Source organism: Somniosus microcephalus, chromosome 8 (assembly GCF_052327205.1).
Source record: "Somniosus microcephalus isolate GS21.2 chromosome 8, FLI_Smic_1.0, whole genome shotgun sequence".
NCBI classification, from domain to species: domain Eukaryota; kingdom Metazoa; phylum Chordata; class Chondrichthyes; order Squaliformes; family Somniosidae; genus Somniosus; species Somniosus microcephalus.
The window spans coordinates 231,329,474-231,342,756 of record NC_140994.1 but is presented as its reverse complement, the minus strand read 5'-3'; the positions used below and the strand labels follow the sequence as shown (position 1 = coordinate 231,342,756).

General features: G+C 44.2%; 1 protein-coding gene, 1 long non-coding RNA gene and 1 pseudogene across 2 annotated transcripts in view; 1 reads left to right on the top strand and 2 right to left on the bottom strand.

Moving 5' to 3' along the window:
• Positions 1-13,283, top strand: part of LOC147114147 (uncharacterized) — a 1,113,696-nt gene that overhangs the window by 685,356 nt on the left and 415,057 nt on the right. The gene's annotated exons all lie outside the window — the stretch shown is intronic.
• LOC147114149 (uncharacterized) lies at positions 4,660-6,782 on the bottom strand (annotated as a pseudogene).
• On the bottom strand, positions 6,806-12,473 carry LOC147114148 (uncharacterized). The gene is made up of 2 exons (XM_085996100.1): positions 11,252-12,473; positions 6,806-6,810 (listed from the first exon to the last, which is right to left on the bottom strand). The coding sequence occupies exons 1-2, from the start codon at positions 12,471-12,473 to the stop codon at positions 6,806-6,808; spliced, it is 1,227 nt and encodes a 408-aa protein (XP_085852226.1).

Sequence of the window (13,283 nt, the reverse complement as noted above, 5' to 3'; positions counted from 1 at the left end):
AAAGTAATAAAGGATCAATCACACTAATAGGGGTAGTCGACAGATCACCTAATAGTGGAAGGAAGGTGGAGAAAGAAATATACAAATAAATTAGGGAAATTAATTTTAAAAAGAATAATAATCATGAGGGCTTTCAACTACCCCAAAATTAATTGGCAAGAAGAGGTAGGTAAAGGGGCTAAAGGAATGAAGTTCCTATATTGTGTGCAGGACTCCTTTCTAACTCAATAGGTAAGAAGCCCAACAAGGGAGGATTCACTACTGGATATAGTAATGGGGAATGAACCAGAGCAGATAATAGAAGTAAAAGTAGGGGAACATCTAGGCAATAGTCATCAAACTATAATGCATTTTAAGATAATAATTGAGAAGGACATCAGCATGACAAAGCTTAGGGTAATAGATTGAAGAAAAGCCAATTTTGAGTGACTGAAAATAGAACTTGGGAAATTAAAAAGGGCAACAATATTGGCAAACAATGATATAGAACAGCAATGGGAAATATTTAAAATGGTGTTCAACACAGTTCAGGAAAAATGTATTCTGCTAAAAACAAACTAAACACAAATGAGACCCCATGGATGAATATAGACATAAGGGAAAATTTGAGGGTAAGGAAAGAGGCATACACTAAGTATATGGACAGCAGAGGAGAGCATGACAAGGGAGAATATGAAAAAAGAAGTCAAGAATGCAATTAGGAAGGCAAAGGGGAACTATGAAATGAAATTATCAATGAACATAAAACAAAATAGTAAAATATGCTGCAACCACATAAATAAAAAAGGAATAAAAACAGGCAGCATCTGTGGAGAGAGAAACAAAGTTAACATTTCAGGTCGATGACCTTTCATCAGAACTGCCTGAACTGCTGAGGATTTCCAGCATTTTCTGTTTTTATTTCAGATTTCCAGCCTACACAGTATTTTGCTTTTGTAATAAAGAAAAGGAAAGTCGGGATGGGAATAGGCCCACAAAGGGATGGATAGGATAAAATCAATGGCAGAAATATTAAATAATTACTTTGCTTCTGTATTTACCAGGGAGGCAGAACAGGTGAACATGACATCGGAAGAGGAGATTAGAAATTAGAAACCACATTTAAAAAAGAAAGAGGATAAATATTAAATAAACTAATCAAACTCAAAGAGGATAAAACCCCTGGTCCAGACAGATTGCTTCCACACACTTTAAAATAATCTAGAGAAGAGATAGCAGAGGCACTATTATACATATTTAATAATTAATTTGAAAAAGGTACAGTGCCAGAGGACTGGCAGATAGCTAATGTTATACCTATATTTAAGAAGGGGGATAGAACATGTCTAGGGAACTAAAGACCAGTCAGCTTAGCATCGGTAGAAGGAAAATAATGAAATCTCTACTAAAGGAGAAAATGGAAGAACATCTAGAAACCAAAAATATAATAAGGAATCCTCAGCATGGATCTGAAAAGGGAAAGTCTTGCTTGACCAACCTCATTAAATTATTTAAAGAGGTAACAAAGAGAGTAGACAAGGGTAATGCAGTAGATGTAATTTATCTAGATTTTCAAAAGGCCTTCAATAAGGTGCAATATAATAGACTAATGGATAAGGTCAGAGTATGCGGAATCAGGGGACAAGTAATAAAATGGATAGCTAGCTAGCTTCAAGACAGAAAGCAGAGAGTAAGAGTAAAGGGTAGCTGTTCAGAGAGACAGAAGATGGAAAGCAGGATCCCACAAGCATCAGTGCTGGGACCACTGTTATTCACAATTTATATTAACGAATCAAAAACACAATTTCTAAATTTGCGGACAACACCAAATTGAGGCTGGGTGGGGAGGAGATAGTCAATACTGAGGAGGACTACAACAAATTTCAAGAAGATATTAATAAACTTCCAATATGGGCATATAATTGGCAAATTACTTTCAGTGCGAGGTATTACATTTTGGTAAGAAAAATAAGGAGACCACATGTTACGTGGAAAATAAGAATTTAAGGGGGAGAAATTCATTATAACCGTATTTGGGGTGCTAAATCTTAAAAGTTTGGAAAATTAGCGCCAGGCGCTAATGTTTCCAAACTTTAAAAAAATACATTTTTGCACCCCAAGAAGGAAGTGAAGCGTTAAATCACGCACTTCACTTCCTTCTTGGAGCGCCTTCGGCAGCAGGCGGGGCGGAGACTTCAGCAGCGCTGCACACTGGGCCGTGCAGAGCTGCCGCGTTCAAAGGCTCCTTCCCTCCCTTAAAGGGAAGGGCCATCACCGCAGGCTCTGCAATAGAAAAATTACCTATCTGGACCACCAAGGCAGCCGCAATCCTGTGCGATCAGCCCGGCACTCAAGCAGAGTGCCGGGCTGGTCGATCGCGGGCACAAACCCGCGAAAAAAAGCGGAACAGGAAAGGTAAGTTTTTTTTTCTACTTACTTCAGCCACCTCGCCTTTAATCATCGCCCCCTGAAGCGGCCGGCAACTGATGCACACCTCCCGCAGCTGTCGGTGTTTTCGCCCGGCGCTGCTGCAGCGGGCAGAAATCAATTTCGGGTCCAGGGCGCTACTGGGGCGATGCGCATGATCTCTGAGCGAAGGAGATCGGGGCGCAACGCCGTAGCGCTGCCACAAAACTCCCGCCAAATATGGCGAGAGTCGATGTCCGTGCCGTGCCCGGTCGCAAAGCCATTTGCACCCTGTTAGCACCCCTGGGGGCGCTAACGGGAGGCACAAAACCACCCAATTTTGCTTCCTAAGTGGGGTAGAGGAGCAAAGGGATCTGGACGTACAAATATACAAGTCACTAAAAGTAATGACTCGGGTTAATAAGGTGATTGCAACCGAAGCACTAGTGTTTATTTCTAGAGGGATAGAATTAAAAAGGAGAGAGGTTATACTAAACTTGTATCGAACCTTGGTTTGACCAAACTTGGAGTACTGTGTACAGTTCTGGTTACTGTATTTTAAAAAGGACATAGAGGCACTGGAGAGAGTGCAAAAAAGATTTACAAGGATTGTACCAGAAATGCGAAGGTATACCTATCAGGAAAGGATGAACAGGCTGGGTCTCTTTTCTCTTGAAAAGAGAAGGGTGACCTTATCGACGTCTTTAAAATTATGAAAGGTTTTGATAGAGTAGACAGACTGTTTCCATTTGTGGGGAAGAGCATAACTAAAGGCCATCACTATAAGATAGTCACCAAGAAATCCAATAGGGAATTCAGAAGAAACTTCTTTACACAGAGTGTGGTGAGAATGTGGAACTCGCTACCACAGGGAGTGGTTGAAGTGAATAGTATAGATGCATTTAAGGGGAGGCTAAATAAGCATATGAGGGAGATGAGAATAGAGGGTTATGCTGATAGAGTTAGCTGAAAAAGGATGAGAGGAGGCTCGACTTGAGCTTAAATGCTGGCATGGACTGGTTGGGCAGAATTGCCTGTTTCTGTGCTCTGTGTTCTATGGGCTGAATTTTAATGGGGAAGGTGGGTTGGGGTGGGGGAGATCTGAGGCCATCGGAAACCGGGAGAATGGGTTTCCCGCAGGCTCTGCCGACTTTAGCGGCAGGGCCTGATTTGCATGGGAAGCTTCTGTTTCCCACCGGCAGCCAGCCAGATGGAGAGGCTGGCTGGCTGCGGGCGGCTAGGCCTGTGGCACAAGGCCCCAAGGAGGAGGGTGGGAGGGAGGGAGGGATTGGGTGGGGGCCAGGGTAGGCTGGAGGAGGATTGGGGTGGGTGGGGGGTGGTAGAGAGAGGATCGGGGCTGGAGGATCAGGGGGGAGGGAGAGAAGACTGAACCACAAATACTCCCATCAACCAATGCGATATCTGTAATCCACAGAGCTTGGTCGGAGTGTTGTATAAATGCTCTCTCCAGACGGAACCCAAATCGGCAGTTCCACACTGATGTCCATCCCATCTAGAAGCTGCACTCTGCAGGTCAGAACTGACTTACTGTTGCCTGCTGAGGAGAGGAACGGGACCGGCCTGAGGATCATCGATGCAGGGAGGGGGGTCCGTGAAGGTTATCGGAGGCCTCGTGGTGGGGGGTCTCCGATCGCGAGGGGTGGGTTAGGCAGAGACCCTGGATCCAGGAGGTAGGTGTAAAGGCACTTAACTCCTGGATGCAGCAGTTGTCGCCTTGCTGTAGCTGCTGGATTTTACAAAGTGTGCAAAACCTGATCAGCTACAGTTAAACACAAAATGGAGGTTAAGAAAGAGGCTTCCAGCCTCATTATAATATTTAAATAGCCTACCTGCCTCCTGGCAGCGGGTTGGCTGCCCATCCCCATCCCGCCTCCATTAAAAACCAAAAGTGGGTGAGTTGGAGGCGGGTTCAGGTCGGGATTCACATTTTTAACACTTTAACTACACCCACGCACCCAACCCACCCTTTTTTTTAGGTTAAAATTCCCCCCTATGTAATTCTATCTAATTCTCCCTTTTGATAGCCTCAGCTAACTTATCCCAAAATGACAGCCTCTGCTAGTTCAGAGCTGTGATTGATAATGTTGAAACGGATTCTTTTGGTCCTCAATCTGGTTCAGTACAAACACTGAGTCAAATACTGGTGGAGTTCAACAGTTTTTATTCCGTCATCCCGGGAGACTTACTCTGATACAGCACAGTCCTGACTCCAGAAGAGTCCCGGCAGGTTAAACCAGAGCAAGCAATCTTTCATACAGTGTGCCACATTATCATACTTGCATTTGAGAAGACATTAACACATCGTACAGTCTGCACCAATCCCGAGCTGTACACGTATACATTTAATTTGATTTCCTGGCCTGGCAGTATGAAACAAAGAAGTCACATTTCACTGAATGGTTTATAGTTAAGTAAATATGCTGGTAATGGTTTCACGATCACCTAATCATTATGGTAATGAGTTTGCAATCATGGTAATGTGTTTTCTGATCGCCTATTGTCTGTATAACCTCTGCACTCCGCCCTACACTGTTTCCACCAGCAAGGTGTGACATCGTGGGTGCCAGCCATATTAGCAGCCACAGATCAGTTTAGCTTCTTTTATTTTACTTCCTGCTGCCTTCACAGTTTCTTGAGTTAACATGATCATTTCTTACAATATGCAAGTGACTCAGCGATGTCGACATTTCACCACCATTTTATGCTGACAGGATCCTCCATTTTAGATTGACAGGGTCCTTGGCTATGCGAAGCGAGTTGTTACCATTTTTTTGCATTCTATATCCTCATTCCCCCCTTTTATCATTCCATGATAACCATCTAAGGTACCCAGTGATTCTGGGCTTCATCCTACTGGTCCATCTCTATCTTATTGAGTCTATTATACTCCTCCTCCATTAATTCCTTCTCAAATTTAATTTCTTCTTCTGATGGTTTCCTTTGTACCAATTGACTTGGAATTACAGTTGCTCCTAATCTATTGCAGCAACACTTAATCAGTGTGAAAACTAGAAAAATGCACATAATTACGGCAAGTACCACCACTAGCCCATGTAGCAGAGTTTGTCCCATTGATCCTAGCCATCCTCCAATGATCCAATCAAACCAGTCATCCCCTGGCTTAGGTTTCTTATACTGACTTACTGCATCCCGGATATGTTTGACAATGTTGGTTATGTTTTCCGAGCTATCAGGGATATAAGTACAGCACTCACTTCCTATCAAGGCACAGGTTCCTCCTTGTGCTGCAAGGAGGTAATCTAAGGCCATTCGATTCTGGAGGGTTACTGTTCTAACGGCTATCATTTCAGCACTCATGTCTGCTATAGCTTCCTCAGTGTCATTGGCAACTATCTCTAGTAGCCTTGCCAGATTCCTTGTTTCATCCATCAAGCTCATTATTCCATAGGGAGGGTTTATTACGCCGAAAAATCGATTAAAAGCTCCTAGCTCTCTTTTGGTCACGTGTTTCTTAAATTCGTGGTGTTCCCCAATCTTATTCAAGTGGTGAATAAAAGGTACTGCATAACCTAAGTAACACGAACCCGTCCAATCCCGGGGTAACCATGGATAGGCTTGGTGACCACATATAAAATAGGTCCCATTATATGCGATTAAATTGTCGTCTAATGCCTCACGAATCCTCCATCCCCATCTGATTTCCATTCCTTCCCATGGTCCCCCACTTGTCCTATTGGGGGTTCCGGTATGATCTAATTGGAAGAAACCTTGGCCACAGCCTCTGATGCGAATACATTTTGTTACATTAACATTTTGGAAACATTTACTGCGTCCTACTTCTATACCTCCGGCACACGCTTCGTTAAACATATTGGCCCCTTCGGCCTACCAACTCCTGAAGTATTAGTAAGGACTAAGGCTGGAGGCTGGCTGTTCCGATTATAATTAGGCTGGTACCACCCTTGGAAAGTGGCTAGGTCGTAACCTGCCGACTTCCATTTGTCCCTGTCGCCCTCCTGGTTGTATGAATCTTTATAAACGCCGCTGGCGTTCTGGCGCATGACCCACTCCGCCATCTCTGTGGCATTGAACGGGATGGGTCTCAAGGGAATCCCTCTTTTACTATGGATAGGAATGTGACTGCAAACCCAACAGCTTGTTAAGTTATAGCTTTTGGCGTATTCATATGACATGTGCAGAAAGGTGTTGGTAAGTAATTCACGTTTCTTCCGTGATTTGTCCGTATCGCCTTGAGTCAGGCACAATAGTCCAAAAAGTCCAATAACAACGAGCAGCAACTTCATGGTTTCAGTCTTCAGTGGGCGCTCCGCCTGTGGTGGTGTTTTCTTCTTTGTAGCACTCGGCTCCGACCTGCCTGGGATGCTGTTTTCTCCCGGCTCCGAAACTTGATGCTAAGCAGATGGTCCCCTAGCGGTTGTTAATCTGTGAAATAAAAAGGCTTACACACAATCAAAATTAAAACTTAAAATATTAAAACTTAAAATTAAAAATTAAAATCGTATAATAAGTATAATAAGAGTAGGATTTCAGCAGGCCAGAACAATCCAAACACAACACCAGACCTCGTAAAAGCTGCAGTCACCTCTATCAAGGCTGAGCACGAGTTCTGTAGTCTCCTATCAATGGCTGATCAATCAAAATAAAATTAATGATTGTTCGTAAAATCTACTATATACTGTACTGATTTGCTACTGATTATCTCCCCCCCTTTTGATCGGTTTCTCCAATCAATTTACAGTGGTGGAAATGCACCCATGCGCTTCTTCCCTCGACCTTAGCTGCAGTCGGGGTTGTTAGTAAGACCTGATATGGACCTTCCCACCTTGGATCTAGACTTTTACAAGTCCAGTTCTTAACCATCACATACGAACCTGGTTCAATTTTTAGAGAACCAGATAAGTCAGGAAGTTCACCATATGCAGCACGGACCTGTGAATGCAGCCTGCGCAAAACCTTAGTAAGAGCCAAGACATAGGTCGTCATTTCTTCAGTCATATGGTGAAAATGCACCGTTGTAGGAGCATTTTGGTTCCAGGGAGTCTTGAGTGGTCTACCATAGATAATCTCAGCAGGTGTAAGTCATGCTTTACCCGCTGGTGTGGTGCGGATCTGAAAGAGAGCCACAGGAAGCAATTTCAACCAAGTGGAGCCGGTTTCGGCTACCAGTTTAGCAAGTTTGTTCTTCAGAGTCTGATTGGTTCTTTCGACAAGTCCTGCAGCCTGTGGTAGATAAGCACAATGCAATTGCTGATGAATGTTCAACTGGGTACAAAGTTCCTTGTTCACTTCGGCAGTGAAGTGAGGACCGTTGTCAGAACTTAACCGAGTTGGAATACCATACCGAGGTATGATCTCTCTCAGCAATACCTTAACAACAGTAGAGGCTTTATTGTCTGTGGCTGGATATGCCTCGATCCATTTACTAAATACATCTACAATGACAAGTACGTATTTGTAACACTGACATCTTTCCAACTCAATGTAGTCCATTTGCAGGGTCTCAAAGGGACCCTCAGGTAAAGGGGTTTTTCCCCATTCGCAAGGCACTCCCTTTCCAGGGTTGTGTTGTTGACAAATCAGGCATCGATCGCTAATGTTCTGTGCTATTTCTTAAGCCTTGGATGCCACCAAGTACTTAGAAGCAAATCACCCACTGCCCTGGCACCACAATGAGTTGCAAAGTGTACACATTCAATAACCCATAAAGCTAGCTCATCAGACATGCAAGTCTGTTCCGCGGGAGTAGTCCAGAGTTTTGATAAAGGGTTATATACACATCCCAATTCTCTCCACAAATGCTTATCACTATCAGGAGCGTCCTCCTGCAACTTAATCACCTCTTGGATGGTTGGCATTAGTTTTTCCGAAGTAGACTGATTCTTTTTGGAATTTTTAGTCTGCCTCATCATTCAGGGCACAATCATTTGGTGACTCCTAGAAGCATTTTTGGCCGCCTCATCAGCGCGGCGGTTTCCTATATCTACCGGGTTTTGGCCAGTGGTATGGGCAGAGCATTTAATCACAGCTATCTGTTTGGGGAGTAAAAGGGCTTGCAAGAGATCTGAGACTAACTGACGGTGAGAGTTCGGGCTGCCCGAAGAGGTCAGAAAACCTCTATTTTTCCACAATTGTCCAAAGTCGTGAACTACTCCAAAGGCATATCTAGAGTCTGTATGTACATTGATTTTTAATCCTTCTCCCAAAGTACAAGCTCGTATGAGTGCAAACAGTTCGGCTTGCTGGGCAGAAAAAGGGGATTCAAAGGCTGCTGATTCTAAGGTGACACCTTCCTGATTTACAATTGCATAACCAGAAATTCGTTTTCCCATCTCATCAACTGAAGAACTGCCGTCCGTATACATGGTAATATCGGGATCTGCAATAAGAGTGTCGGACAGATCAGGTCGGACTGAGGTATCATCCTGAATGAGGTTTAAGCAATCATGGCTTGGTTCATCACTCTCGGAGGGCGGATATGCAAGGAAACTGGCAGGGTTGATAGTGCTACAGTGTTTAAATGCTAGCCGAGGATTGTTCAGTAAGTATATTTCATACTTATTTTGCCTGGCGGTAGTCAGGTGTTGGGTCTGCAATTGCCCCAATAACGCAGTGACTGAGTGAGAGCTATACACGGTAATGTCCTGCTGAAGTGTCATATTAGCAGCTGACTGTAGACTGTTGTAGATGGCTGTAAGGATCTGGGTGCAATAGGGATGTCCTAAGGCTACCGGATCCAGTTTTGATGAATAATAAGCTACCGGTCGATGCTTATCTCCATGCTTCTGAGTCAGAACTGCTGTTGAGCAATCGTTCATTACTGTGCAATATAACTGGAATGGCCTATCATACAGGGGTCGTCCCAGGGCTGGTGCTTGGACCAGATCCTGTTTTAATTCCTCAAATGCCTGCTGTGCCTCTAGTTCCAGCTCAAACTCTCCCTCTTTAGCCGTGTAGGGAGTCAGATGTTTGGTTAATACTGCAATATTAGGTATCCACTGTCGACAATAATTAACCATTCCCAGCCACTGCCTGACTTGTTTGGCCATTTTAGGGGTTGGCGTCTCGCATATTGGCTGTATTCTGCTAGTTTCCAAACTGCGGTTTTCGGCTGATAACATAACTCCAAGAAATTTAACTGTCTTCTGAGCCACCAATACTTTCGCTGGAGATACCACATATCCTAATTCTGAGAGATAGTTCAACAACTGAATAGTGTCCTCTCTGTTACTTAGCTCATCAGGGCTAGCAATGAGAAGGTCATCCACATACTGGATCAGATTGGAGCCACAATTTAATGTCAGTGTCTGTAATTGCTGTTGAAGGCACCGCGAAAACAGGGTAGGTGAATTCACAAAGCCCTGGGGTAATCGAGTCCACGTATACTGCTGACCGTTGTAAGTGAAGGCAAAAAGGTATTGGCTAGTAGTGGCCAATGGCAGGGAGAAAAAGGCGTGCTGGAGATCGACTACCGCAAAAACTGTAGCATCAGCAGGTATCGAGGCCAAGATGTGTGCTGGATTAGGTACTAGCGCATGAAGTGGCTGAACAATCGCATTTATTGCTCGTAAATCCTGCACTAGGCGGAACTGATCAGGCTTACCAGGCTTCGGAACAGCCAGGATGGGTGTATTACAACTGGATTGGCAAGTTACCAAAATTCCCTGCTCCAACAATCCCTTAATAAGTCTGTCTATACTCGGAAGAGCTTGGTGTTTCAAAGGGTATTGTCGTACCGTCGGCAAGGTCACATTTTCCTTCACTGGGATCTCAATGGGTTTTATGCCGGTTAGACCTACATGCGTTGGGTCTTCTGCCCATACCTGTGGATTCACATACTCCAGTATGTCTTTCCCTACATGACGGTGCACCACAGTCAGGCTAGGCTCAGGGTTTTGGTAAAATTGGACCATCAGACCTCCGGGTAACTGTTGCGGTTGGTGACATTCAGGGTTTGCCTGATCGATCGCTCGTTTTACCATGGGCCCCAAATCTTTGGCATGGAAAGGCTGGTTAACTTCCCGCGTGATATGAGGGGCCACTGTCGAAGGCTGCTTCCACAAGTGTAAGGGAACCTGCACAAACTCTGCTTTTCCCTCAGGTCCAGTTACTACAGCCTTGAGGTAGATTGTCCATTCGGTACCTTCCTGATCTTTAAAATACTCCTCAAGGGTCCTATCCTTTCCACTTCGATCATATGCCAGTGTCACATGATAGGAGGATGCATTGAGGTCGAGCGACCACCATTGAGGTGTAGTCGAAACATAACATTGCCTTTTATTTGCCCAATGTCCTATTGCTATTCCTTCATCACCACAATCAAGTTTGAGTTGGAATGCACATAGTAAGTCTCTGGCCATCAAATTGCAGTCCAAGCCGGTAGTTATTACAAATTGGTGGGTTGCAGATTGATTTTTGTAGGTCACCTGAACTGGTTCTGACATAGCATACTTGGTCATTTGACCTTGGAAGCCTGATAATTCCTGGGTCTTGTTGGATCGGGGAAGTTTAAGGTCCGATTGGACAGAGGACATGGCGGCTCCAGTGTCTACTAAAAAGGGATACCATTGATCCTGGATTTGCAACATTAATAAGGGTTCTCGGTCCGAATGTAAAGTGCTGACCACTAGATTAGCTAGTCAATTCTGTGGGAATGGATTGTTCTGGGAGAAATTGGTATATCCTCCCCTGCCTCCTCTAGGTCCTCCTTTGTTTCCTCTCCATCTTCCCATGCCTCTCCTAGGTGGGTCTCGATAGGCTAAGGATTGGCAGTCTCTGACCCAGTGGCCATCCTCTCCACAGTTATAACACTGCCCTTGTCTTGGACCTTGGTATCCCCATCCTTGTCCTCTACCCCTTCCTCTACCTCCGTAATTCTGTTGTGGAGGGGCGTAGGGTTGGCCGTATGCAGTAGCATCGGGGCCGTTTGGATGAGTGTAATATCCATAATTCTGAGAGTCTACCCATCCAGGGGTACAGTATTGAGGTTTCATCTGATACCCTGTCCTGTCTATCGTGTGTGGTTGAATTGGGACTTCCTTCACGACATATTCTGTTTTTATTGTCTTCTGGGGTTGGTTCTCCAAACCTTTACTCTCTTTCCAATAATATTTTATGGCTCTAGTAATTTGAGCTGGGCTATTTTCTGCCCAGTTCATATTATTGGTTTTAATTGCGGTTGCTACCGCAGCCGGAAGGCAGTTCATCAGAATGCCGCAGAATTGGGGTGAATTGGCTCCTCCTTGATAATTGGTGTCCCCCGACTGTCCCTGATAAACCTCACAGAATCTCTCCAAAAATTCCTCAGGTCCCTCATCTTTCTTTGGCTTAGTATCTAGGACATTGGATATGTTAATAGGCTTCTGAAGTGTTTGACTAGCAGCCGTAAGCATGGCTGTTATTCTATCATTGTCATTCCCCATGGCCACATTTAGGGCTGCCAGATTAGCATGTCGCAAGTGAGTTAAGAATCGAGTATGTTCCGAGGGGTTCAGTACTTGTTGGATTAAAGCCCATAAATCTCGGGATTCAGCGTTGTACACTTGAATGGTGGTTCGTAAAAAGTCCACAAACTTTTGAGGCGCTTTGTGGCGATCCGGCGCATTAGTTAGGATAGACATTAATTCATTAGGCTTCCATGGGAAGAATACATCTATGGTGGGGTTAGCTGCGGCATTAGCCTGATCTGGGTTTGGCATCTTTCTCACTGGAAGGTTCCTGGGTGGGTTACCGGAATGATTTTTTGATTCTGACTCATGATCCTCAGGAGGTGATAAATCATCCTCCGAATCGGTAAAGTCACTACATGACTCAGTGTCGCTTTCCTGAGTGGATTTATGTTGAACTAGCTGTCTGACTCTTTTCTTATTTCCCCGTTTCTCTTCTTCCTTCTTTTTCTTTTTCTTATCACTCCGGGTAGGAGTATAATTTGGCACAGGGTTTGTCTGTCCTGCCGTTTGTAACCGGGTCCGACTACTTATGGGATCAGTAACGCCTGTGGCACTATCGGGTAAGGTGGTTGGGGGTATTCCTGGAGTGAATGGGGGACTGGTTGCAGAGAGGGTTGCTGGAGGGGTAGTATTAGGCATCGCTAGTGAGGCCGATGTTGGAAGGGAGGGGTAAATATTGATGTACTGGGGTGGCGCATTAGGAGTTCTGTACATCCAATTGTCTAAGTCCTCATCTGTTCCGTCTCCCTCTTTCAACCTAAGGCCAACCATTGAACTACGTAGTTCATTTTTATCCTTTTTATCTGGCGCCTTTTCAGATTTTGACCTTTTCTCATGTGCACATTCTTTCTTAAGTATTTCAATGGGTTTAGGATTTCCTCCTTCGGTTAACTTTATTCCTAATTTAATAGCATTTTCTTGCCAGCTGGCTAATAGGGAACTGTCTTTAATTTCTTGGCAGTACTGTCGCCAGAGTCCAATTAGTTTTTTAGTCTTGCTTCCCATGTTCTTTTTCCAAATCATTTCTTGAGCTTGTTTAACCGTTTCTAAACTTTTGGGACCCCCTAGTGGCCATTGTTCGCTGTCTAATTTTTTATTTAAACCCCCTGAGAGTAGTCTCAATTGTTGGGCTTTATCCGGATATTTGCCACATAATGTTTGTAAGGCACTGCCCTCGTCACTCGTTGTGTCTAGGTAATTACCCATGGTTCTCTTACACTAAGGGCTCCCTTTCAGGATTCGAGTTACGTTTTTAAAAGTGTCTCGTATATTTCATGGATACCGGCACACAAAACTAAACACCACAATACAATAACTACAATACTTAGACCAAACAAAAACACAGTGAGTCGTCTATATTCATCAAATAGTAATTTTAGCCTCTGTCACCGTCTGGTACAGGTATTCTTAGCCTAATTATTCAAATTGTAAATTTAGCCTCTGTCACCG

Coding starts and splice junctions, on each gene's coding strand:
- LOC147114148 (XM_085996100.1), bottom strand. CDS start 12,473: ATGCCTAATACTACCCCTCCAGCAACCCTCTCTGCAACCAGTCCCCCA.